At 33.5% G+C, this 26,915-nt stretch overlaps 3 protein-coding genes and 1 pseudogene across 3 annotated transcripts; 1 reads left to right on the forward strand and 3 right to left on the reverse strand.

The window, feature by feature from the left end:
* Positions 1-2,075: 2,075 nt before the first annotated feature.
* LOC125872400 (uncharacterized) lies at positions 2,076-4,424 on the reverse strand. Its single transcript, XM_049553117.1, has one exon. It carries the CDS (start codon positions 4,422-4,424, stop codon positions 2,076-2,078), a length of 2,349 nt encoding a protein of 782 aa, XP_049409074.1.
* Positions 4,425-5,439: 1,015 nt separating this feature from the next.
* Positions 5,440-7,226, reverse strand: LOC125873212 (60S acidic ribosomal protein P2-like). The gene is made up of 3 exons (XM_049554112.1): positions 7,154-7,226; positions 6,955-7,052; positions 5,440-5,895 (listed from the first exon to the last, which is right to left on the reverse strand). The coding sequence occupies exons 2-3, from the start codon at positions 7,040-7,042 to the stop codon at positions 5,645-5,647; spliced, it is 339 nt and encodes a 112-aa protein (XP_049410069.1). The 5' UTR covers positions 7,043-7,052; positions 7,154-7,226; the 3' UTR covers positions 5,440-5,644.
* Positions 7,227-12,502: 5,276 nt separating this feature from the next.
* On the forward strand, positions 12,503-13,901 carry LOC125872401 (uncharacterized; annotated as a pseudogene).
* Positions 13,902-19,674: 5,773 nt separating this feature from the next.
* On the reverse strand, positions 19,675-21,447 carry LOC125873205 (cytochrome P450 94C1-like). Its single transcript, XM_049554104.1, has one exon. The coding sequence runs from the start codon at positions 21,356-21,358 to the stop codon at positions 19,889-19,891; it is 1,470 nt and encodes a 489-aa protein (XP_049410061.1). The 5' UTR covers positions 21,359-21,447; the 3' UTR covers positions 19,675-19,888.
* Between the last annotated feature and the right edge of the window lie 5,468 nt (positions 21,448-26,915).

Consider the following 26,915-nt stretch of genomic DNA (forward strand, 5'->3'; position numbering starts at 1 on the left):
GTACATTGGAACAAATTAAAGAATTTCACATTTGTGTGTATACAGAGTACTTTAACATGCATTTAGTTGGTGACAAGCCAACATAAAGATAACTGTTGTAATATTTCTTTGGCCTGGGGTTGAAGAATGAACAGAGCTTTAAAGAGGAAATGGCAAGCAGGAAGCAGAGTAGGAACGTTGTATTATCCATCTGAAGCAGTAGCAGGCCAGGCACTGGTCTCTCTATCTTCTGGCTGTAACCCCCAAGGAATTTCCGAACTGAAATAATAGTTGTGACACTCTCTTTCTTCCTTAGAAGTAACTTATCCTTGAACTTTGCATCTTTTCCTCAAAATGCAGTTTTCCTTGGAATCTTCCTGCAAGAAAGCAGCACATTAATTAAGAATTTTCGAATAGGTAGGCCAACATTATTTGTCTGAAATCTGTATGAAGGTAATATAAGCAAATTCATCATGAGCTTCATGTTTCAGTCTAACTAACTTGAAAGTCTAGAGATTATTTCATATGCTCCTTGCAACCTCATCCTGTTTGAACTTTCACTTCTCAACAAACTTGATTCCACATTCCACCAAATTTCCATCTCCAAATAAAGCAAAAATATTACAGAAAAAAGCACATTAGTAGACTTGGCAGCCAATATGTCCAACATCAAGTGCCATGTAAATAAAAATTGACATAAGAGAATTGGTAAAGAATACTGATGTACATATACGAAAGGAGTAACTGTAAATGGCCTAACTTCATCAATGGTGATGCCACCCAACTTTATGTCTGTCCTCTGTTTTGGTGAGGAAATAAAGAAGATACATCTAAGACCTGTAAAACTGATGGGCAGACATGATTGAATTAAGAAATGAAAATAACATGATCTGTTCATCTATGCCAAGGATAACAAAAGAAAATCCGACATACACTTCTAAATGAGCTCTTCTACAAAGATAGTACTTTCGTACAAAATGAATTATTGTACACAATTGTTCATCAAGTAGAAGCCAAATATGTGTTATGCAGTTTCGTTAACATGTACAGGCTTTCTGAGTTCATTTCCAGGCCCAGCTACAACAGCCTTCAACCAAATAGAATAAGATCATGAAAAGGAAGTCTAAACTACTGTTTGGAAGAGTCCCTGGTGGATGATCCTGTCATTTAAAGGAAAATATAGACGGGAAATCAAGCTACTATCTTTTTATAAGTCTCTCAAGGCTAAAAGAAATTCAATCAGAGAGCTGGATTTTGCTTGGGAGGAGGGGTGGCCCATGGGGAAGAATAGCAGGTAAATATTTGGTAATCTTCAATGCGAGAACAAAACTTTCTTCTCGATTTCATGCACAAGCATCCACTATATTCTGCTATTAGCAACAAGCATATACCGAATACTTTATACAAATATATTATCAAATAGTTTAACCAGTTCATAAAAGTGAAACATCGAGACAATGCATGTGGGTCATCACAGGGTCTGCAATCCACAGAATACAAAATGTGTTCAACTTCCAGAAAGCTATCACTATTGAAACAATGTTCATAAGCAAAGGAGACATATATAAGTACAGATAGTTACTATTCTAAACTCCCACGAACAAGAAAATCTGAGTAGAAAAAACAATGATGAGACAGAAGAGACAGGAGAAGGGGCTATACTACCTTTCCAATCTTGAACAGAACATTGCCATGCTAGTCTAAACAATTTACTCTTTCAAATCAGAAGAAAAGAGGGATGAGAATGAGCAATATATAGATATCCAACACTCCATCCTATCATCCCGTAAGCTTAGAGAAGGAAAAGATGTTGAGTATGTGGTTCCTTCTTAAAAAAGATGTTGAGTATGTGGTTCCTTCTTAAAAAACATGTTTCCGATCATCATCCATGAATTACTGAGATATCACTTGCTACATCGATATACGAACATATCATTCAGGAAAAATAACAAACCACAAGAAAAGTGTCAAAGTTACAAGAAAAAAGACGCTAATGAAACGCAAACATTCCTGAGACTGCGAAATCAGTTCTAGACTGGCTTTATATACTATAGAAATGGAAACTAGGGAGAAAGTAATGCCTGGCCAACTCAAAACTATCTTTGCTTGTACAAGGAGGACGAAGGATGAGCATCAACTGCCTTTGACCCACTGCTTTGGTTTAGTTCAGTTGCTGGAACAGTATTAACAAACTGATGTGGTGGAGGCTTAGTGTTTGGCAACCCCATAGAACCTTCCAAATATGGTGGTGGCCTATAAGCATCACCATTTATGGTGTTCGGCAACTCCATAGAGCCTTCCAGTTTTGGTGATGGCCTATTAGCATCACCAGGTATGGTGTTTGGCAAACCCTTAGAGCTTTCCATGTATGGAACAGGCCTATAAGCATTACTGGGTATGGTGTTTGGTAACCCGGGAGAGACTTCCAAGTACGGTGGTGTCCTATTAGAATCACCAGGTATGGTGTTTGTCAAACCCTTAGAGCTTTCCATGTATGGTGCAGGCCTATAAGCATTACTAGGTATGGTGTTTGGCAACCCCGGAGAGACTTCCAAGTACAGCGGTGTCCCACTAGAATCCCCAGGTATGGTGTTTGGCAAGCCCTTTGAGCTTTCCATGAATGGTGCAGGCCTATAAATATCACCGGCTATGGTGTTTGGCGTTGATGGCCTATAAGTGGATCCATAAAATTGACCAGTATGACTACCTATTTGCCCGGGTATGCTATCAACTCGATTTCCTCGATGACCTCCAGCATATGGAACTCCTTGCGGGACAACATCCATGCCTGCATGAATACTATTAGCACTTGCTGATATACCTGCTCCAGGTCCACCAATGGCCACACCTCTCACAGGTCCTGCCAGTGAATAACCAACATTTTCATGAATTGATCCCGCAACAGGTCCATGCAATACCAAAGGTGGCATAAAATAACCATAATTGTGGCCAGCAGTTCCACCACCTTCAAACAAGATGTTATTGCTAATGACATTACTAGCAACTCTTTGATGTTGTGGCGGCCATGGATTTGAAGAATGTGAGTGTTTCACTTCTTTGTTGCTCAACCACACAGTTCCATCCTTTTTTCTCTTATGCGATCCATGTGCTATCTTCTTATCAGGTATCTGCTTATTGAATTCAGCAATTTCTTTCTCCAAACTCGCTATTCTCTTACTGATTTCCCATCCGGGAAGAACTTTTGAAGGATCAACCTCGTGATTTCTCAAACATTTGATGATCGATCTCAGATCACCTAAGTACTTCCCTTTTGCTACAATATTCCCTTGATGTGCACTTTGTGATCCATTCATGTTGTCAAATAATTTTTTGGACTCTCTTATAAATGTTGTTAAAAGTGTCCTAGGGTTAAATTTGTCCTGCATTCCAACACTATAGACAATATGAACAGCTTTAATTACTGCCTTGTTCGCCACCATTTCCTCTATTATTTCTGGAAGCTTCGCCATGAGAGCGTTTGATCTTTTGAGTGCATCAAAACTCCACTTAAGGTTACTTACCTGAAGCAAAGTTCTGATATTCGCATTTGTAAATTGATCTGGAATCCCGAAACCCCCAATAAAGAAGAGCAAACCTCGGGCATCAATTTCTTGAAGCTTTCCTCCTCCTTCAGACTTCATCCTCTCCAACCATGCTAAAGCTGTTTGCTCTGCCTCTTCCTTCACCCAATTCTCAATCTCAACTCCCTTGTCACAGATTCCTATCATTAACAAGAAGCACTCCAAAAGCAATACTTTAGCCTTCCTTCCCCGGCCCAAAGGTGATTCATTAGCAAACTTCTTGCCCGCTGTAATATAAAACTTACCGATACAATTAAATACAAGGGTTGCAGGATTGGGCGAAAGTCTCAATGCCTTACGGACTTCTTCACGCAGTCCACGAAAATTTGAAATATGTGTTGTCATATACTTCCGCAAACCACAATGGTCCATCGTTTCGCAGAAGATCTCTAACTCTGAACGGGGCGATTTCAGTTCTGAAAGAGGCGATTTCAGTTCTGAAGGAGGCAATTTCAGTTCTACGTGAAGCGAATTCACTTCCTCGTCTTCGTCTTCACCTTCGCCCTCGCCTCCCTCCACTTCCTTCTCCTCTTGCTGGACTTCTTCTTCTTCTTCTAGGTCTTCAGAGGGGTCAGATTCCCAAGATGGTTCTGGCTCCGGGGCCGGGGCTGAGGCTGGGGTTGCAACTGCTGGTGATGATGATGAGGCAGGTAAAGGTTGAGGGGGTAGCAGCATAGTGTTGATTGAGGTTTGTATTGAATTAATGTGTCGTTGTAGATCATTGAAGCATTGTTGGAAAGCGGTGAGGGAATCGGAGAACGTGCGGAGATTGTCGGCAGTTATCGATACCTGAGACTGTGATGGTTGCAATTGGGTGGCCAACGGTGGCTGCGACACCGGCGTCGCTGTGGCGGAAGTATCCATCGTATTCAGCGGAGGAGAAGTGAGTAATTCTTTACCGACAATTGGTACTGTTAACCCTTTCCTTTTTCTTTTTGGAATTGTGATTGATGCTACTAAAGCCTTGTTTGATAAGGAGTAGAAAGCATATTTTCCAACCTTTTCCACGTTTAGTTGGTTAAATATTAGTACTATATTTCAAAAGTTATTTTTTTTTAAAAAAAAAAGAATCTAATGAAAATAGTAAAAATAAATTTCATAAGTGGTAAATTATACATTAATTGTGTCTTCTCCGCTCTCAAGCATACCTTATTTTAACCCATGATATGTTAGAATATTAGTACTTTTTTTATGAGAAAATGGCTAAATGAGCCCCCAACCTATTACCGAATTTCCAATTACATACTTATACTTTATGGGGTTCTATTACCCCTCTAAACTATTTAATAGTTTAGGGGGTAATAGGACTCCCGTAAAGTATAAGTGTGTAGTTGAAAATTCGAAAATAGATTGGGGGCTCATTTGATCATTTTCTCTTTTTTTATTGACATACCAAACATAAAAACAAAAGAAAATTACTTTTTAAATAACTAATACCATGGAATACACACTCTAAATGAATCAAATTATGTTTATTGAAGCAAGTAAATTGAGATAGTAAAACGTTATTTTAATATAAAGTTATCAAATTCAAGAATTTTTTAAGAATAAAACAAAAATACAAAAAAGAGATAATCGGTTACATAAACAACATGTATACACACATGTATTTGGACGGAGAAAAGAAGGCGATGAAACCTCAAAACCGAATATAAGGTTATTTGGTATTGAGGATGTTAAGAGATAATAATAAGCCAACTGTACTATAATGATAAAATAACAAATATCATGAAATATACAAATTTAATGTATGCAATACTGCATGCCAAATTATACCAAAGACAAAATCAAATCTTGATTAAAAATATGATAGTCAAAGCTCTAGCGCCGATCAAGGTTTCGACATCTAAGACCAAAAACTCAAAATGTTTTAATAACGTAAGATAAAAAGGGATAGATATATTGAACCAAGCTGAACATTTGAAATACATATTATAATTTCAACTGTTTACCAATGTTTTCCATGAAAATTCTAAGTTCAAGCAAAATCTGTAAGTAGACAATAAACCTCCTAAAATACACTCAAGGGGAACAACAAATGGAAAAGGGGACAACACTTCATAAACTGAATTCTTCGACTTCTTCTAATCAAAAAGACTGAAGCCCATGTCATCATCTGACTCCTCTTTTTCTTCAACTTTCTTTTCTTCCTTCTCCGCAGCAGCAGGTGCAGCAGCACCGCCACCACCAGGTGCAGCAACTGCACAAGCAGCACCTCCACCAGCAGGTACTGAAGCCAACTTTTCTCTGCCGGCAGCAATCAACTCAGTGATATCTTTGCCCTCAACTTGAGAGAGAAGAAGTTGAATCCTATCATCATCAGCCTCAGCTCCAACTGCAGCATGTATGTAGAGTGTTAATTCAAAATGAACCACTAAAACCAGCAGACATGTATCACAGTAAAGAATAATAAGCCAGCACAGTTTATTATGGGAGCATGAACCTAATAACATATAGCCAGTTACATACAAGACAATACACCCATTCAATATCTACTAGTTCAGTAGGATCAACTAAATTACACATAATCAGTTTAAGATACTTCAGAGAGAACCCAATATAGAACAATATTCAATAGCATCAAGGTAATTATATATTGCATCAACTTTAGACATTTGAAGTTGAATCAATTACTGCAAGGTTATTAATACAAAAAAAGAAGCAAGTATTACAGTATACTTTCCCTCCAGACAGGTCAAGCAGGTCAAGGCACAAGATGGATAAACTTACATAGGCATCATTGTAGCCCAACTTAAACTTACTTATAGAACCATGAAAACCGAAAATAATACTAGAGGATAATGAAACCAAAATATTACCCATAGTTATAATAGCCACTACTAAACCTGGTAACTTGAACGAAGGCAAGGAATGAGTTTAACTTCATGCAGTTCCATAACCCCTAACTACTCTTCAGTCCCAATTTACACAACTATACATTCAAGGGCGTTCCCTAGATCCCAAAATATTTAACGCTAGTTCACTAATATGAACTAGTATATAACTTCCAAAATTCCAAGTTCTGAAAAATCTCTATCAATCTAATTTTTTCACCATTCCTACAATAGCTACCCCTAATACAATCACAAGTCCAATTGTCATATTATAAGCTGGTACTTCTCTCATAATAGCTAATAATCTCTAATCTCTAGCAATTGAGCTAAATCTCTCTAGGAAAATCGACAGAATGTAATGCATAATTTGTTACTTCGGATAGACGTACAAGTAATTTAGGCAGATAAACCAACTACATACACATACTAATAAATTACTTCACGGATCAGTCGCTATAGAGTGATGTAGAAATGGCAACACATTCCGGATCCATATGCAATAAATCCGTAAGACGGGAAAATGTATATATACAGAAAAGAAAAAAACTTGAAGGTCGTACCAGATGCAAGGATTTTCTTCAAATCCTTCTCTGTAGGGCAGGTGTTGCCACCCAAGACGGCCAACAAGTAAGCGGCGATAACCTTCATTTTCTCTTTTCTGTTCAAAATTAATACAACAAACAACACATTCAGATATAAATCGCTGAAAGAGCAGAAAATAAACTACGAACAAATAGAAAATTGAGAGGGAGAAAGTACTTTGGAGATTTTGAGCAAATTGAGCCTTCAAATGGCGGACCTTCAGTGCTGCTCCTAGGGTTTATGAAGAAACAAGGAATGATAAGATTATATAGCTAGGGTTTTGGGCGGAGTGGGTTACATATTTAAGGGCCCATTTGGTTTAATTGTCTTTATTTTTCTTTGAAGGCCCAGGCCCTATAAAACATTGGACAATCCACAAAAATATCCAATTGGGCTTAGTTACAAAATTGGGAACATTATATTATTATGGGAAAAATTACATAAGTGAAGGTCTTTTATTTAATAATTACCATTTTTAAGTATACTTTAAATTTATTACCATTTTTGTCAACTTTTAGCAATACTTACTTAAAACAATTATGTTCCTTTAAACTTAGCAAAAAGTGTTGTCGTTCGCAACTTTTAGCGATACTGCTATTCAACCAAATTGTTATATATGGTTAAAAGAATAATGTTAACAAATATCGTAAATATTTTTTAAAAAGTGTACACATAAGTGATTTTCCCAAAATTATGCAGAATGACAAACATTTAGCCTATATTAGATACTATAGCTATAGTTTAAAAAAATTATAATTCACGGCTATAACTTTACCAATTTTTGTTATTCGCCTAATTTGTATAATTCGTCTGATTTGTATACATCTAGAATTTGTATAATTCGATTCCTGATTGTATAAATCCAGAATTTTGTATATGTTTACCCTAACTATTTGTATATAATTTATGAAAAATTAATAATAAATTTCCTTGTTTGTATATTGGCAAGAAAATATACAAACGGAGTTTTGAAAAATTCTTAAATGTACAAATACAAAAAAATTATATACTTATTCTATTTGTGTATTTGCAAGCGAAATATACAAAATGACAGAAATATACAAACTGCAACCTCCATAACAAACAGAACTATAACTATAGAGCACATTTATCGAAAATTATCTATAGAGCCTTACTATATCTATTATGTTTGCTATTTCGAAAATTTCTCCACAAAATTTGGTCCACCTATTCTTTGAGTAACATTTTAATTAAGAGCACCCACATTAAAAGGGAAAATAGCATTAATCGGTCACTTTGCAATATTATTTTTTGAAAAAATAGCCATTATAATAGTTTGAAAATAAGTTCATTACTTACCTCAACAATATTCACATTTTAACCACATTAAGTGAAATTAACTATTTCTTACATGAGTTTGCAAGTGGCTATTTTATAAATTTTAGCTACATTAACATCTGCTCACCAAAGTGTAACAAGTTAGGTAGATAACTTGCCTCAACTTCTTTTATAAATTATTCTCTCTGATTAATAATTGTCCATTATTGACTTGACATAGATATTATGAAGTACTAAATGATAGAAATAATTTTATCAAAGCACCCCTATTAAATACAAGTCATTTAAACATTATTCATTCATTCATAAATTGAGACAAGTATTGTTAGACATCCCAAAATAATATAGTGAACAAATAAAAATGGACAGAGTATCTTTTCTCTTGTGAATATAGAGCAAAATCCACTGCACAGTGGTATATTCTCATGAAATGGGTGTGTTTAGTACGAGCAACTTTTTTTATATTCGATTAATTATAATATTTTCTCTTGTGAATATAGAGCAAAATCCACTGCACAGTGGTATATTCTCATGAAATGGGTGTGTTTAGTACGAGCAATTTTTTTTTTATATTCGATTAATTATAATATTTTGAAAAATATTTTTCTTCAAAAACAAACTAACAAAAAAATGACCTTCCTTGTTAGAAGCAGTGAAAAGTGAAAAAAAGTTTCATAACTGATATTTCATGTTGATTATTTTTTCCCCTTCCTAAACACCCGATCATTGGCCAAACCCCATACCATCACCCCACACACGTAGTGATTGCATAGATTATATATACCGTCAAATCTCTCTACAATAATTTTTCTCTATAATAATATTTTAATGTAATAGTCATATTTTTGTGTGGAATAACCTTTTTATGTTATGATATAATATAGTCTATATATACCATATGTTTTCTATAACAATATTGTATTATAGCTATAAAAAATTATAGAACAAATAATGATGTTATTGAGAGGTTTGCTCTAAGGACAATATTCTTTTTTTATTTATCAAAAATTAAAATATATGAGAAAACTTCTTGAAGTATTTAAAATTGACCTTAGTTGGGAAGAGAAAAAAAAGGCAGCAGTCTCGTTCAGCCATAAAAAAAAAAATACTTTTTGGAGTCTTTTGATTATACAATTACTTAAATAATACTAAATGTGGCTTATTCCAAAAGTATATAATATAATAGAAATATTTATTTTACCAAATCAAATACTTAAGCACACAACGGTTTACTTTTGTCCCTCAATTATAATTCAATACGTTACATGCTAAGCACATCCGATGTTAGTGTTTAAAATCAATAAGATGTTAATGCTTAACAACTTCGTTAATTATCATGTATTTTATAAACATCCTTTTTGTATTAGTAAGATTATAAAATTCAATTATGAAGTAAAGTTTATTTAATGTCATGTAGAACAAATCTTTGTTTTTTTTAAAATTATGTTTCAATAATGTTTGGTGCGTGGAATATAAATTTGGTGACACGTTATTATACAATTGGAAAGTGAGATGAGTTAATCATGGTCACGAGGTAAAATTAAAAAAATATATATCAATTTTTAGACGTTTAAATTGTAATTAAAGTAACATCTTGAAGTTTGTAAATAAAAGATAGTAGTCAATTTTGAAATTTGTAACATTGTTATGAATTTCGTATTAAAAATAGACGAAATTCAAGATACTGTGACAAAAAAGTTTTTTAAAGATAGAATTTCATGATAACATTTCAAATATTTCACTTGGTTTAAATTTGATGACAATGACATTTTTATGGTGTTTCAAAAAATAAAAAGCTTTTAAAAATAAATTTCACTAATTATTTTCTAAAAGTTAGTCATAAAGTGGCCAGCCCATAAACTTGTTTACATCATGGTGATATCAAAGCTTATCAATTGGGCTAAGTTGAACAATTCTTCAAAAAATTACTTAGCCCTCTATGATAACAAATTGATATATATTATATAATATTGTCATAACATTATAGATGTCAAATTCATTCTTTCAGAAAAATATTACTCAAATCTTCTATAATCCTCATACGATATATGTCATATAGTAATAGAAAATATCATAAAAAGATAATCGATAATTCATTCCTTCAAAAGTAAAAACTTCTTATTCCTATATGATATCTCTATAGAGTATAACATATGTAGAAGATTGGTTTCATGATACAGCATAATATATATCACATATAATAAAGTATCAAGAAGGACAAGTTCATTCCTTCGAAAGAAACAAATTATAAAATAAATTACAACAAATAAAGTTTAAGCTTTATTTTGATGTTTCAATTTTTACATAATTTTTAGGTGGTTAAATTTTGTAAAAATGTTTTAAGAAAAATAGAGTCATATTTTAGATAAAAATTTTATTTTCATTTGCAAAAGAGAATAAAGGTTATAAAAATATATTTTCTTTTAATATTTTTAAATAAATAATTTAGTTACATTAGTATTTTTTTTTCTAAAAATTATTTCTTGTATAGTTATATATATATATATATATATATATAAATATTTATATATATATTATATTATATTATATTTGAAAAGAAAAAGAAAAACACAAACAAAAGTAAAAAAAAATAAGCCTCACAATGTACTATTACCATGCACTACTATGTACTATTTTGCCATTTCAAACAAAATAAATTATGCATTAATTATACACAATTATATATAATTAAATGATTAACTACCTAAATTAGAAAATATGAAAATAAAGTTTAAAAAATTGTGAACAACTGAGTGGATGTGTGCCATGGTAGGACATTATTTGTTGTTTTGTTGTATGATATATTCTTTTTAGGAAAATGTTTCAAATGATATTAGGCAAACAAATTATAAGCGAAGAATAATTTGATTAAAAATGATTTTTTGTCCGAAAAAATACACAGAATTTCAGCAATAACGATCAGTCAATAGCTCAAGCCTCAATGTAAGTTTTTTCTCCCCTTATAATAATTACTATCACAGCTTCTTGAAACAAATAATGTCTTATCAAAAGTAATATACGTAAATGTATACAAATAACTAACGATGTAAGATTTTTCTTTATTGACAGTTGTTGAGATATAAATCATTTATATCACATTTCAGTTAACACGGTTAGTGAGTCAGAGTTAGTTAGGAAGTTTGTTATGAGTTAGTTAGGAAGGTTGTTAGTTAGTTCATAGCTTAAAGTGTGTGTATATAATGATCAATTGTAATGTTTAGTTCTCTCAACTTTTCATTCAATGAAATATAATTTTCATGCAACTCTTCTAGATTCCTCTTCTTTCTTCTTCTTCTTTCTTTCTTCTTCTTCTCTCATGTGAGTTCAAGCTCCATCAATGGAGGAGCTTGATTGATCAGTAACAAGCTGTGCTGATTTTGTCATGGTATCAGAGCAATGGACATAGATCCTGCTCCCTTTTCCACATCCACATTTGTGATTCTTATTTTCTCTTTCGAAGAGGTTGCACTGTGAATATTGATGTCGAGTTCATGTTTTGAATTTTGAGTTCCTCTTCCTGTTCTCGATTCTGTTTTTTTTTCAAAGTTTTTCGTTGTTTCACTTTTGGAGTTTCTGTTGTTACTCAAATTGTATCTGTTCCTCATTCCTATTTTTGAATCCCATCGCGATCTGATTCCACCATGGATGACAATCAAGTTGATCCAATTTCGACTGGTTCTACATCCACTGCTAGGATGGATTTTACCAGTCCTTTCTATCTGCATCCTTCCGAGAATGCAGGTTCATCTCTATTGCCTGGAGTGTTTGATGGCACTGGTTATAGATCATGGAGGAGAGCTGTTCTTCGAGCCTTGTCTGTTAAGAGTAAAACAGGTTTTATCAATGGAAAAGTAGTCAAGCCAAATCTGGATGATCCTAGTTTCCAACAGTGGGAAAGGTGTGATGACATGGTAACCTCTTTGATTCTGAATTCCTTGTCACCTGATCTAAGAGATAGTCTGCAGTATGTTAACAATGCATATGAATTATGGGATGAATTGGAGGAAAGATATGACCAAACCAATGGTTGTAAATTGTATCAGTTTCAGAAAGAAATCAATGATCTTGTTCAAGGCACTTTGGATTACGTATTACACGAAGATGAAGAAGCTCTGGGAAGAAAAGAGCACAGTTGATATGAGCTCTCAGTGCAATTGTGTGTGCACTTGTGGGGGTAAAGTTAAATTGATCAAGGCTGAGCAAGATAGAAGACTCATACACTTCCTAATGGGGCTAAATGAGATGTATACTGCCATCAGAGGCAACATTCTCATGATGAACCCTTTACCTAGCATGGCTCAAGCTTTTGCCATATTGTCCCAAGAAGAAAAGCAGAGAGAAGTGAAGCCTCACAACCACACTGCTTTGGACTCTACTTCCCTAAATGCTTTTGCTTCAACTCACAACAATGCAGGAGTGAAAGGTCTCAGAACTAACTATAGTTCCTCTAAGGGACATACAGGCAACTCTGGAAGCCTGAATAACACCAACATAATTAGAGGGACCTCTAGTACTAGCAGGTCTACTTTGTTTTGTGATTTCTGCAGGAGATTAGGCCATACTAGAGAAAGATGTTACAAGCTTCATGGATATCCACCCAACTTCAAATTTTCTAAAGGCAAAGGTTTTAATTCTGCATGTGTGCAGTAATGAGATTGATGGACACCACTATGAGGAAAATCCTGAGCTGAGGAAGCAAATGCCATGTAATATGTCCAAAGACCAGTATGAACAACTATTGAACCTCTTGGGATCTCTACAAGCTGGACATGAAGCTTCCAACTCAGACAATATACTAAGTGGAGCTGTGAACCTGGCAGGTATACTTGCTTGTTATTCTTCCATTACTGAGATAGGTGACCTTTCTTGTAGATGTACTAGATTAACTGCTGGTTCTTGGATCATAGACTCAGGGGCATCACATCACATGACATATAACAAAGCCATTATGACAAATATTAGACCCCTACCATATCCATTTCTCATCTCTTTACCTAATGGTTACAAAGTTAAAGTGACTGACATTGGTGATGTATGTTTAAATCAAGTCCTAACATTGCAGAAAGTTCTATTTGTACCTAGTTTCAAATTCAATCTCATCTCAGTTCATTGTTTAGCATTACAACTTAAAGGTATAGTCAGTTTTAATAGTGNAACTATTGAACCTCTTGGGATCTCTACAAGCTGGACATGAAGCTTCCAACTCAGACAATATGCTAAGTGGAGTTGTGAACCTGGCAGGTATACTTGCTTGTTATTCTTCCATTACTGAGATAGGTGACCTTTCTTGTAGATGTACTAGATTAACTGCTGGTTCTTGGATCATAGACTCAGGGGCATCACATGACATGACATATAACAAAACCATTATGACAAATATTAGACCCCTACCATATCCATTTCTCATCTCCTTACCTAATGGTTACAAAGTTAAAGTGACTGACATTGGTGATGTATGTTTAAATCAAGTCCTAACATTGCAGAAAGTTCTATTTGTACCTAGTTTCAAATTCAATCTCATCTCAGTTCATTGTTTAGCATTACAACTTAAAGGTATAGTCAGTTTTAATAGTGTTTCTTGCTTGTTGCAGGGCCCTTCTCTGAAGAGCCCTCTGGAACTTGGTAGAGCACAGAATGGCCTCTATTTCTTGTGTACAAAATGCCACAACTGTGTTTCTTCTCCTGATGGCATCAAGGACCCTCATGTCATTTCAAGTCGTTTTACTCCTTTAGCAAATGTACTAGTAGTCCAGTTCCAAACATTCATTACTCTACTGTAAAAGGTTTTTCTCCTATCAATAAAGAGGGTTGTTCTGTTTTTAATTCTTCTTCCTACTCCACTGCTAAGTGTTCTTCTTTTGCTGTTAATTCTGATAGCACTTATACTAATGATCTCTTGTCATACTAGACTAGGCCATGTACCTTTTGTGAAAATGAAGGGCATCTCCACTATCCCTTGTCAATTCTCTACCAAACAACCTTTCACCTGTACCATATGTCCTATGGCTAAGCAGACAAGAATTCCATTCCCAGAAAGCACAACCTCCACCACTAAGCCTTTCGAGTTACTTCACATTGACCTATGGGGACCATACCACATTCCAACTCATGATGGTTTTCACTATTTCCTAACCATGGTAGATGATCACACTAGATCAACCTGGACTCAATTGATTAGGTGTAAGAGCAATGCTTTGCAAACCATTAAGGCTTTTGTTTCACTTGTTGAAAACCAATTTCAGACTAAGCTGAAAACCATCAGGTCTGATAATGGCTTGGAATTTACCTCTAATGATGCCACCCATTTTTTCCAAGAAAAAAGGTATAATCCATCAAAAATCTTGTCCCTACACACCTCAACAAAATGGTGTCGTTGAAAGGAAACATAAGTATCTGCTTGAAATTGCAAAGGCACTCCTATTTCAGTCTAAATTGCCCATGAGATATTGGGGAGAATGTGTTCTAACAGCCACATACCTTGTTAACAGATTACCTTCCAAGATTCTACAGAACAAATCCCCTTATGAGATGTTGTATCAAACTCAGCCTACATACTCTCACCTTAGAAGTTTTGGATATTTATGTTTTCCCACTACCTTGAAAACCCACAAAGATAAGTTTGAGCCAAGGGCAACACCACACATCTTTGTTGGATACCCCTTCAATACAAAAGGTTACAAGGTTTTGGACTTAGTTACCAAGAGAGTTCATGTATGCAGAGATGTTTCTTTTCATGAGTCTGTCTTCCCTTTTATCATTGCTCCTGATAATTCTAGTTTTTCAGCTGTATTAAAGTGTCTTGTCCATCATCCCCAAACTCTAACTTGCATGCCTGGTACAACTAGCACTTTCTTCAATGATGACTTCCTAAATATTAACATGCCATATGAAGTCACTACTAATGAAGTAATAGCAGTAGATACAACCTCTAATACAGTCCCTGATATCCAAACATCTACTAATATAAATGAACACACATCAAGACCTACCATGCAAAACACACCAGTTTCACCACGTGGTGCCCCACTTGCTCTTAGGAGAACAACCAGGTCACTTCATACACCCAACTACCTCAAAGAATATAAATACACTTTACCCAACTTGCATTCCTCCACACCTGCACCTGATCCTCACCTTTCTCTTACATCATTTCTAACCAACCATGATAGCATTTGCTTTACCACTTTGTGTTCTGATAGCCAGCAGTTAGTTGAAACCATCTCTCATGATTGTGAGCCTTCCTCATATGAAGAAGCAATCTTGCATCCTGCCTGGTAAATGGCTATGACACAAGAATTTGAAGCTCTATATGCTAATAATACTTGGGACTTAGTACCTCTGCCCAAGGATAAAAAGGCCATTGGTTGTAAGTGGGTGTACAAAATCAAGCACAAGGCTGATGGTAGTGTAGAAAGGTTTAAGGCAAGACTGGTCGTTAAGGGGTACACTCAACAGGCTGGTATAGATTACAATGAAACCTTCTCTCCTGTAGTAAAGATGACTACTGTTAGGAGTTTGATTACACTGGTTGTTAAGAAAGGATGGGGCTTGTATCAGTTAGATGTCAACAATGTCTTCCTTCATGGTGATTTGACTGAGGAAGTATACATGACATTACCACCAGGTCTTGCAGTGGACTTCCCAAACATGGTGTGCAAATTACAGAAATCCTTATATGGTTTAAAGCAGGCTAGTAGGCAATGGTATGATAAGTTGTCCAGCAGTCTTTGTTCTAGGGGTACATACATTCACATAGTGATTACTCACTGTTTCACAAAAAGCAGGGCAGTTCTTTGGTTTTTGTTGCTGTCTATGTTGATGATGTGATTCTGACTGGGACTGATCTGGAGGAGATCAACTCTCTAAAGTCTTTTCTGCATGATCAGTTTAAAATAAAGGATTTAGGCAGACTTCATTATTTCTTGGGCTTGGAGATATTGTACAGGCATGATGGGGTTCTCATTTCTCAAAGGAAGTTCACTACTGATCTCTTGAAGGAATTTGATTCCCTGAACTGCAAACCTGTTGCTTCACCACTTGACTATACTGAAAAATTGAAGGCCTCTGATGGAAGGTTACTCTCTGATCCTACTTATGACAGGAAGTTAGTAGGCAAACTCAATTTTCTAACGCACACTAGGATGGATATAGCTTATAGTGTGCAGCACCTAAGCCAGTTCATGCAAACACCTAGGGAACCACACTTAAAGGCAGCTTATCATGTCCTCAAATACCTCAGACAAGATCCTACAATGGGCATATTCATTTCAAACAAACCTGATCTTACAGTGAAGGCATATTGTGACTCAGATTGGGGTGCTTGCTCTGATTCAAGAAAGTCAGTCAGTGGCTATCTAGTCCTCTTGGGTGATAGCCCTATCAGCTGGAAGTCCAAGAAACAGGCCACAGTATCTTTGTCCTCTGCAGAAGCAGAATACAGAGCTATGAGACAGGTAGTAGGGGAGCTGGTTTGGTTTGAAAGGTTGCTGACTGAGTTGTCTGTACAATGCCCATTGCCTATACAGGTTTTCTGTGATAGTCAAGCTGCAGTCCACATTGCCAAGAACCCAGTTTTCCATGAAAGGACTAAACACATAGAAATAGACTGCCATTTTGTTAGAGACAAACTTCACCAAGGCTTGATCACTCTCCATCACATCTCTACTGATTCACAACTGGCAGATATCCTCACAAAGGCTCTTACTGGAGTTAAACATGCTACATTATTGAACAAGTTGTCTGTAAATCCAATTCCCTCCAACTTGAGGGGGGGTGTTGAGATATAAATCATTTATATCACATTTCAGTTAACACGGTTAGTGAGTCAGAGTTAGTTAGGAAGTTTGTTATGAGTTAGTTAGGAAGGTTGTTAGTTAGTTCATAGCTTAAAGTGTGTGTATATAATGATCAATTGTAATGTTTAGTTCTCTCAACTTTTCATTCAATGAAATATAATTTTCATGCAACTCTTCTAGATTCCTCTTCTTTCTTCTTCTTCTTCTCTCATGTGAGTTCAAGCTCCATCAATGGAGGAGCTTGATTGATCAGTAACAAGCTGTGCTGATTTTGTCAACAGTATAAAAAATGCTTAACGTATCGATCACGATTTGTTACGTACTTCCTCTGTCCCTAATTACTTGTTCACTTTTGAATTGACACACCTATTAAGAAAGCAATTATTGATATAGTAAATTTATCATTTTACCCCTATTAATTATGAAGTGGATGGATTAAAAATTTAAGATTTTCAAGAAATTGTACATTTTTCAAAGTAATTAATTGAGGGTATAATAGGTAAAATTATTTTGTCCTTTCTTGATTTGTCAAAATGGACAAGTAATTAGGGACAACTATAAAAGAAAAAATGGACAATTAATTAGGGATAAAAGGAGTATGTATTAAGCCTAAAAATAAAAACAAAAATACGACTCAAACTTTTACCCTTGAAATTTGATAGAAAGCTTTGACATTTTCATCTATTGATGAAAAAAGTCACATGGATATATTCCTCTGTTAATGGTCTATTTAAATTATTTCTATTCTTGCAGCATAATTAGTGGAGATTAATACCACATGCCTTCTATTATTTAACCCACAAAATGTGTCTGACAAAAACAATTAAGAATTTTAAAAGGGTTAATCACATTTTTTAGAGCTCCAATTAGGGGTGGTTAAATGGAGTGTCAGATTGAATATGAGCGGATCAAAATGAGTTATGTAAAAACGGATAAAATATTTGACTCATTCATATTTCATATGGTTAAAAACATCAGTTAACAAATGAATAATGTGGAATTTGTATAATCCATTGTAAAATGATTCAAAAAAGAAATCTCAAATTACAAGTTTTTTTTTTCTCTTTTAGAGATTCCTATATGATTAGACTCCTCCGGCAGTTTACTTGTGGGATTAGTAATTTTCATAAAATCTTTGATTAATCTCCGATAAAAAATGACATGGTCAAGAAAATTTTGTTTAACAAAGATGACAGATATAGAAAATAATATGAATTAATCTATAATTGATTTATTTTAAAAATAATTGAATATCCAATTTATTCTAAATAGATTGACTTAAAAAATAACCGTAAATTTTAACCATTGTGCCACCCTAGCTGCGACCATTCTAGATTCTGATGGAAGAAGATGCATGGGAATTCAATATTCTTAATTGATCAAATTATTCCCCTGTTAAATTATATATTAAAAATAATTTAATTAACATGGCCAATATATCACGACAACTCGAACATTGACTGCTATTTTAAGAATATAACCGACACAATTTATTATTTCAATCTTCTAGTTAATTAAACCTTTTATGCTTCTTGACGAAGCTAGAACCTTGAAAAGTCTTCTAAGATTTAAAGCTTGAATAATTAATATACACAAGTAATCTAGGGTCCTCTTAAATATCTCACTCACACTTAGACTGGACATATAAAGCACGAATAATTTAATATAAACTGTGTAACATCAAAAAATAAAAAAACCTAATAAATCCTGCTTTAACATCATGTTAAATTAAATACAAAAAAAATTACCTTTAGAAAATAGCTATTAAATTTTTCGCTTCTCGATCTTAACATTTTTTCTTTTCAAAACAATTTGTGGTCCATCCCTTTAAATATTCTATCGAGTTTTAAAATTAGAATAAGAAGTTGATTATCATTCCCTATATATCATGTTATTCATGTGGTTGCTAATAAGGTCAATTAGCTAATTGAAAGCCACTTAAAGTGGATCACGAATCTTGTTTATTGAAAAATTAAACAAGCAGAGTCTTCATTATTAACAAGATAATACTCCTAGGTTTTCTAAGAATTTTTCTGCAACAAGTCCATGCTCACCCAAGCTAATATTAAACTGGGTTAAGCACATGGAAGGATTCATAAGGCAATTTATGGTGTTCGTGAACTCATAGTCTCTCCGCCAAATTAGATGTTTTATATACAATCTTTTTTAGAATTGATCTAATATTATGTGTTTGATCCCTATTATGTAAAAATATTAGATGGTTCACTTGATTGAATGCTTAGTGAATAAGCTCTAATATTTGTCATGGTGTTCGTACTTGTCCTTAAAAGCATGTTAACAATTACAAGGGAGTCACATTCTTACCTACAAATACTTTGACTCCTCGAATTTTAAGAATGTAACTTTCATAACAGTTTTTCACAAATTCACGATTGAAACTTATGAATATTTGATTTGAAGTTTATGAGTTCTGAAATTTATTAACTATATAAACAATGAACTCTCAAACATATGTACGAGATTAGATCAAAGTTACTAGCTAGATTACGTTGAACCTGCACTTTAATAATTCTATTAAGACCTAAGTTTGCATTTGGCATATATCAAGATTAAAAAAAAAAAAAAGTGTCAAATATACCCAATATCTTTTAAACATTTCTTTTATTAGATCAGAAGTACTCTTTTGACGTAAGTAGTCTATATACACACAGTTCAGCTTGCCATAAGTCTAAAACGCTAACTATAGATGAAGTCTGAACTACTAATAATTAATTACAAAAGCTATTAAATTTTACTGAATTTCACTATAATCATAGAAACATCTGACTCTGACTCTAAATCCTGAATTCGTCTCTGTCTATTGTTCTCGTCTTTCTTGAACCATGATGGGAAGTCCGCCTCTCACTGTGGCTGTCAATCCCGGCATGAACTTTGGTGCCTGCTCTTTAGTAGCCACGTGAACTTGAAAGTCAAATTGCCTAATCAAAGCCAAAGCAACACTCTTCATCTCCACAATAGATAAATCTTTACCCAAACAAACTCTAACCCCACCTTGAAAAACCGGGTATTTAAAAGGACATTGTGCCTTAAAAACTCCGTCTTCCAACCATCTTTCTGGCTTGAATTCGAGACAATTTTTACCCCAAATACCCTCCATCCTCCCCATTGCATATGGATGATATGTCACCCTTGTCCTTTTAGCCACAAACGTACCATCAGGGAGAGTATCGTCTTCTTGACAAAACTTGGAATCAAATTGAACCGGTGGAAATAACCTAATACTCTCATGTATAGCCGCAGTCAAATAATGCATTTCCCGAATTTCTTCAAAACTAGCTAGAGTTTCCTTTTCTCTTCCTACCATGACTCGACTCGACTCAGCTCGAATTTCATCAATGACACGTGGATGTTGTGCTAGTAGCCAAAAAAAAGTAGTCAGTCCGGAAGCAACTGTGTCTCTTCCTGCTAAAAGAAAACTGACGATAATGTCCCTAAGGAGTTTATCATCATCCATATTCCTCATGAACCTAGACAAAAGGTCATTTTGGGAAGAAAAATCGTTTTTTCTTTTCTGAATTATTACCTCTTCAGCAAGAATATCAACTTTTTTAATTGCTTCTTTTAGCTTCTTTTCTGATCCAATATTCAAACCTCTTTTAATTTTCCAAACTAAAGGTGAAACTGTCATAGCTCTTTCAGCTGACAATTTCGAAGCTAAATCAAATGACTCTTGAAGATCTGAATCTGGTAATGATAATTTTAAACAACCAGGATCCATACCAAAAGAAAATTTACAAATACTATCAAAAGAAAAACGTCGTAAAACATCTTGTAAGTCCAAAACGGTGTGGATGTTACTTTTCAAAAGCGGAATCAACCGGTTTCTAATTTCGTCACTCACGATATCGAAAGCGTACGAACGTATCGATACGCTTCCGAGTTCTAAACATGCCATCTTCCGTTGAAACTTCCACATTTCGCCGTCTACGGCGAAAATTCCTCGGCCTAATAAATCGCCGAGGATCGTAGAAAATTGTTTCCCTTTAGGGAAATTATCGAAATTTGTTTTGAGCATGTATTCAACGTTGTTTGGATTTGCTGTAATGACATTTCCAAGAACGTGTACATGAATTGTACCACTTGCTGACTTTTTGAGTAGATAAGAGTACCAATCACAAAGATTTTTGAACTCTAAAGACCATGTAGAGTTCAAATAGCCTTTGCAAATCTCACACTCACAATAAGGTTTAAGTCTAGAAAGAAAAAAGAGAATTGATAACACAAGTATAGAAATAGCCAAAATCAAGAAAAAAAGAATAGTAGCCATTTCTATATATGATGACTTGAAGAATTTATGTAAATGTGAGTGAATGAGTAGAAGTGAATAGAGGGTGTTGTTATTTATAATGAAGAGGAGGATGATATTTATGGGCTTTTCAATCCTACTTTTCTAGAAAACCAGATATCTACGTACACACAGTTTTTGTTTTTTTTTTTTTTTTTTTTTTTTTTTTTTTTTTTTTTTTTTTTTGTGTTAGTGGCACACCTTTTTTTTTTTTTTTACTATCAATTAGTTAGAGTACTTGTTTAAGTTTTAGAAAAGGACATTACGTTACAGCTAGTGGATGAACATAGAGGACAGCGACGTGAAGGGGGACACGACACGAGTTACGCGTGCGGTAATAAATATATGTTCGCTCTCGTTTCAATTCATCTGATATAGTTTGATTTCACATAAAATTAAAAAAAATATATTCATAATGGTCATAAATTATTTCATTAATAGTAAAATGTGTATTTTAAAATTATATTGTTACAAAACATAGAAATATGTTATTTTTTAGAATTAGTGAGTCGTATAATTGGGAGGGAGGAAATACGAAACAAAAGTTATTAACTGTAATTTGTCGTGTATATTGTCTATTATAACACATGCTCTATTTGGATCATTATTGATTATTAAAGATCTAATTATAGAAATTTGTGGCTAATAATGGATCATTAGCTGTTTTCAACATTTTAATATTTCTTAATCATCTCCGGAGAATTATTTCTTTAATTTGTAATTTTGTTTTAGATGAACTAAATTTGGTAGTCCTTTGTAATTACGCACTTACACTGTGTAATGGAAGCAATTATTGATTAAAAATTAGTGCATTCCAATTAATATAGCATTACGTATAAAGTACGTGTGTGTACGTTGTGTGCAGCAAATATTTGACAAAATAGTTTTATATGTATATCATTATAGTATAATTGTGCTATGACACCCGTGAAGCTAAGATGCAATTTAATATTCATATAAGTTGTTTTCAGCGATTTAAAGAATTAAGTAATTTATTCCTACTAAAAAATTAGTACTAGTCGCATTTTTCTTGTTTTATTCATTGGTTAAGACTTAAGTTTTAGAAAAAACTATTTTTAATCTAAGGTGTTATATATTGACATTTTCATATAAGTACAAGATTCATATTGTTAAAATTAGTTAGAAATATCTAATTAAAGGTGAAAAAATATAATTAATTTGACATAGACATCGAGTAAATATATAAATAAAAACAGACATAAGTAATGTCGCCCATGTCGGCAACATGGGCAAGTTACATATGACAAGACGACGTCGGCAAGTGTAACTGGTACATGAACAAACATATGTATATATAATAATAATGTATGCAACTTTTGTAAGACAGATTGTCACTTTGATGGACAAAAAATAATGTAGTTGTCTCAAGAATAATTAGTTCATTTTAACACTTATCCATATATATGTTGAACATGTCTAGTTGCATTGTCTTCGATCTCTTCTTGTCAATTTATACAAAGGAATAAAATATCTCATGGCCAAACATGTTTCCTTGAAAATTGATACTTAGTGTCTGTAAGGTTCAAAATTGTAGTTGACATATGATTGTCAATTGTCATTGATATGCTAGCTAACTAGTACTTATCTTGAAGTTCAAGAAGATTATTTTAGTTTATGTATTATATAAATTTTGAAATTATGCTGGCTATGTTATTGTTGTATGTTTTATATTAATTTATTTATATGTCGTATTAAGCTAAAGGAGAGTCTCAGTCTTTCACAAATACAAGAATACAACAATATAAATTCCACTAGTTTAGGGCCTAATTACGTGGCTTCTTCTTGTGTGTTTTCGAAATTACCATCTTGCCAGATTTCGGTCTTCAGATACATGTTCTTGGATACATGAGGTCAGATTAGGTTAATTTATTCTAGATTCACTATATTCAAGCATGATTCGTATGTACTTGAGATACACTGACTCTCTTGCTTACCTCTCTCCTCTCTCGCTCGCCTTTCTCCCTCGATTGCCTCTCTCCCTATATATCTGTATTTCAGAATATATCTGATAGCAAAATACATGTATCTAGATGTTTCTGACTTAAAATTACTCCCTCCGTCCCTATTTACTTGTCCATATTTCCTTTTTTGGTTGTCCCTATTTAGTTGTCCATTTTGACAAATCAAGAAAGGACAACAAATTTTTTCCTATTATACCCTTATTTACACTTCTTGAAAATTGTAAAAGTGTATGTTGTTTCCCTCCAATTTATTTCACTTTAATTCAAATAAGTGGTTGTAATTTTGAAGTGAAAAGTTGTCATAAGGGTAAAATTGTAACTTCACTGTGCTAATCATTGTTGCCTTAATCTGTGTGCCATTTCTAAAGTGGACAACTAAAAAGGGACGGAGGGAGTATTAATTAGTGAAACAATGTGTAATTATTTCAAAATTCAAATTATAGAAAGAATCAGTAAATATGGTAGCATAATTCCAAATATTATAAATGGCTCTCTTCTTAATTTTAGCAACCACGTTTTCTAAGTTTAGAAAAAAGGACGTAAAAGACCAACAAGGGTTGTGGTGGAGTGGTAAGTACTCCTTCGTTCTTAACTAAGAGGTCTCGGGTTCGAGCCTCCTTGGATACGGAGTCACCTTTGTTAGGGAGCGCTTTACCCCCTGTGGGACTTCCCGATGCGAATTCTGATTTAGTTAAGCTCCAATGTGGATACCGAGCACCGTTTGGAAAACCAAAAAAAAAAAAACGGCGTAAAAGGGGTAGAATTTAATTCACTTTAGTAGGTTCTCAAGTAAAAAAAAACGAAACAATAGGCCGTGGGGTGTGTCAACTAGTGAGGTACATGCACAAAAAAGATACACTTGCTCACCTCTCAATTAGTGCTATGTACGTTTTATCTTTTTCCTCAGTGTGACAGGACATGACATGCCTACTTGCCGTTTAGTTCAGTACAGCTTCAAGAAATAGAGATAATAATTTCGAGATAAAATTTAAAATTAATTTCATCTTATGTTTACTTTAAGATGTTAGCTAATTTAAAAATTGTCGTTTCTCATTATTTGTACTAAAATAATGGAATTACATACTCCCTCCGTCCCTTTTTAGTTGTCCACTTTAGAAATGACACACAGATTAAGGCAACAATAATTAGCACAGTGAAGTTACAATTTTACCCTTATGACAACTTTTCACTTCAAAATTACAACCACTTATTTGAATTAAAGTGAAATAAATTGGAGGGAAACAACATACACTTTTACAATTTTCAAGAAGTGTAAATAAGGGTATAATAGGAAAAAATTTGTTGTCCTTTCTTGATTTGTCAAAATGGACAACTAAATAGGGACAACCAAAAAAGGAAATATGGACAAGTAAATAGGGACGGAGGGAGTACTATTGATCTCATATAGAAGATGGAAGCTGTCAATCCATTAAATAATTTTATTTATTTTATCCCATGTATCAAATGACCTTATATATCTTAGTTTTTGTTTATTGCATTATGAAAATGCTCTTTTCTTTATCTCACTATTTTAAAAAAATATTTTTCTTCATAAGAAACACACAATAAGTGTGAAACTACTTATAAAAAAATATTGTCCTTCGTACCAAACGCAATGCACGCATAGTAAGTGCGAAACTACTTATTTACCTTTTTAACAAGTACGTACGTACTCAGTGACATGCGTTTGCAAATTGCAATCACGTTTTCCACACGTTTTGAACATAGGATAAAATTTTGTATACTTAGGTTTTAACTTTATTTGAGAACAAATTGGCCTAATAACAAGTAAAGGTCGTAAGTTGCAACTAATTGTAAAATATCCACTGAGACTATACAATTTGATTGTGATAACTAAAAGAGAATCAACAAGTTGGATATATACTACTTTTTGTTCTTATATATATATATATATATTGTTGTGGGCTGTGGACATCAAGTCTTTGATTTTTCTACTCACATCCATTCACACTGAACTCAATAATTTAATCTTACTAATCAAATATTAAAATTAAGAAAGTTGTCTTCTATTTATTAGTTGGGTGTAAACATGAATACATATGATAAAATAGTTTAGATATACTTTAGTTTGTAATATTATATAAATTTCATTAGCTTAGAAAGGTACTAATTATTTAAATATACTTTAGTTTGTAATATTACTTATTTTACTAGATTTTGATGCCTCCAAATACGTGTAGATACATGTATTTCGGATACGTGGGGTCAAATTTAGGTATAATTTGTTCTAGATAAATTGTATCCAAGTGAAATCACATGTATTTGGGATACATAGCAAATCTCGCTCGCTTTTCTCACCTCTTACATCTCGCTCGTCACTCTCTCATGTATCTGGTATCTCAAATATATATGGATCACTCCAAATACATATAGAATTATAGATACATGTATCTAGTGTGATATACATGTATCTGTGATTTATACGAATCTCGTTCGCCTCCCTCCCCAATCTCACTCGTCTCTCTCTTTATTTTAGTGTATCTGATAGCAAAAATACATGTATCTAAGTGTAAGATACGTAGGGTTATCTTAATTAGTGGTAAAGTAGTCGATAGATGGTTAGGAGATGAAAAGTTATTAGTTGGGTTCGATCTAGTCGGAGTAGTTCTTTTTTTTTCTTTTTTATTTTTTGAGCGGTAAATTTCTATTTGGTAATAAAATGCATACTTACCAAAAAAAAAGTGATAAAATACGTCATGTTTTAAAAGTATAAATAGTAATAGTATATATGATGTATGACAATGATGTATATCTAATTATATAGTTTTTTTCTTAATTTATCCTTTTTCTATTTCTTTTATAGAGTTAAGTGGATTTATATCATGGTCTTTTTGTAACGGGCCTACTAATGTTGAAGAATCGTGAATTGTGCTTTGGGATGAAATATCACTCTTAATATAATATAATATAATATTAGTGTTATGCTTTATACTGAAAAAATTTGCTTTAACAAGGGGACCATAAGTGGAAAAAGTGTTTAAGTGGATTTTAATATATTGTATATGTTATGTACGGAGTATCTTCTTATTTTATTTTGTAAATAAGCTGTATTGATTTTCATTTGAAAAAAAATAACATATATATCATGATGTCGACAATGCAACTTTGAGACAAATTTAAGTTACTTTGATTGGATAACAATAAAGATATGCATGATTAATTCACTAACTGCAGTGAGCAGTGATCTGTCTGTCGATCAATGTTGTAGTTGATGCACTTAATAAGTTATGAAATTGATGAGTTCATGTATGACATAATTTTCAACTACTAGTATATTGCTTATTTTGTTAATTGGATTCACTAATAATTGAGAAACGATTCACCTTATATATATATGTACGTATACATTATATTCTTGTATGATGTGAGTAGCCACTTAAAAATGAGTAAGCAAGATTTATGATCGATATTTTATTGTTGTTATTTATTGGTATTCGATAATCACTGACCTGATTAATTTAAATTCATGTTATATAAAATGAGCCGATTTCTTAGATGATCACTCAAGTAATAATAATTAATTATTTTAATTGTCA

The sequence above is a fragment of the Solanum stenotomum genome, chromosome 8 (genome assembly GCF_019186545.1).
Source record: "Solanum stenotomum isolate F172 chromosome 8, ASM1918654v1, whole genome shotgun sequence".
In the NCBI taxonomy this organism is placed as follows: Eukaryota; Viridiplantae; Streptophyta; class Magnoliopsida; order Solanales; family Solanaceae; genus Solanum; species Solanum stenotomum.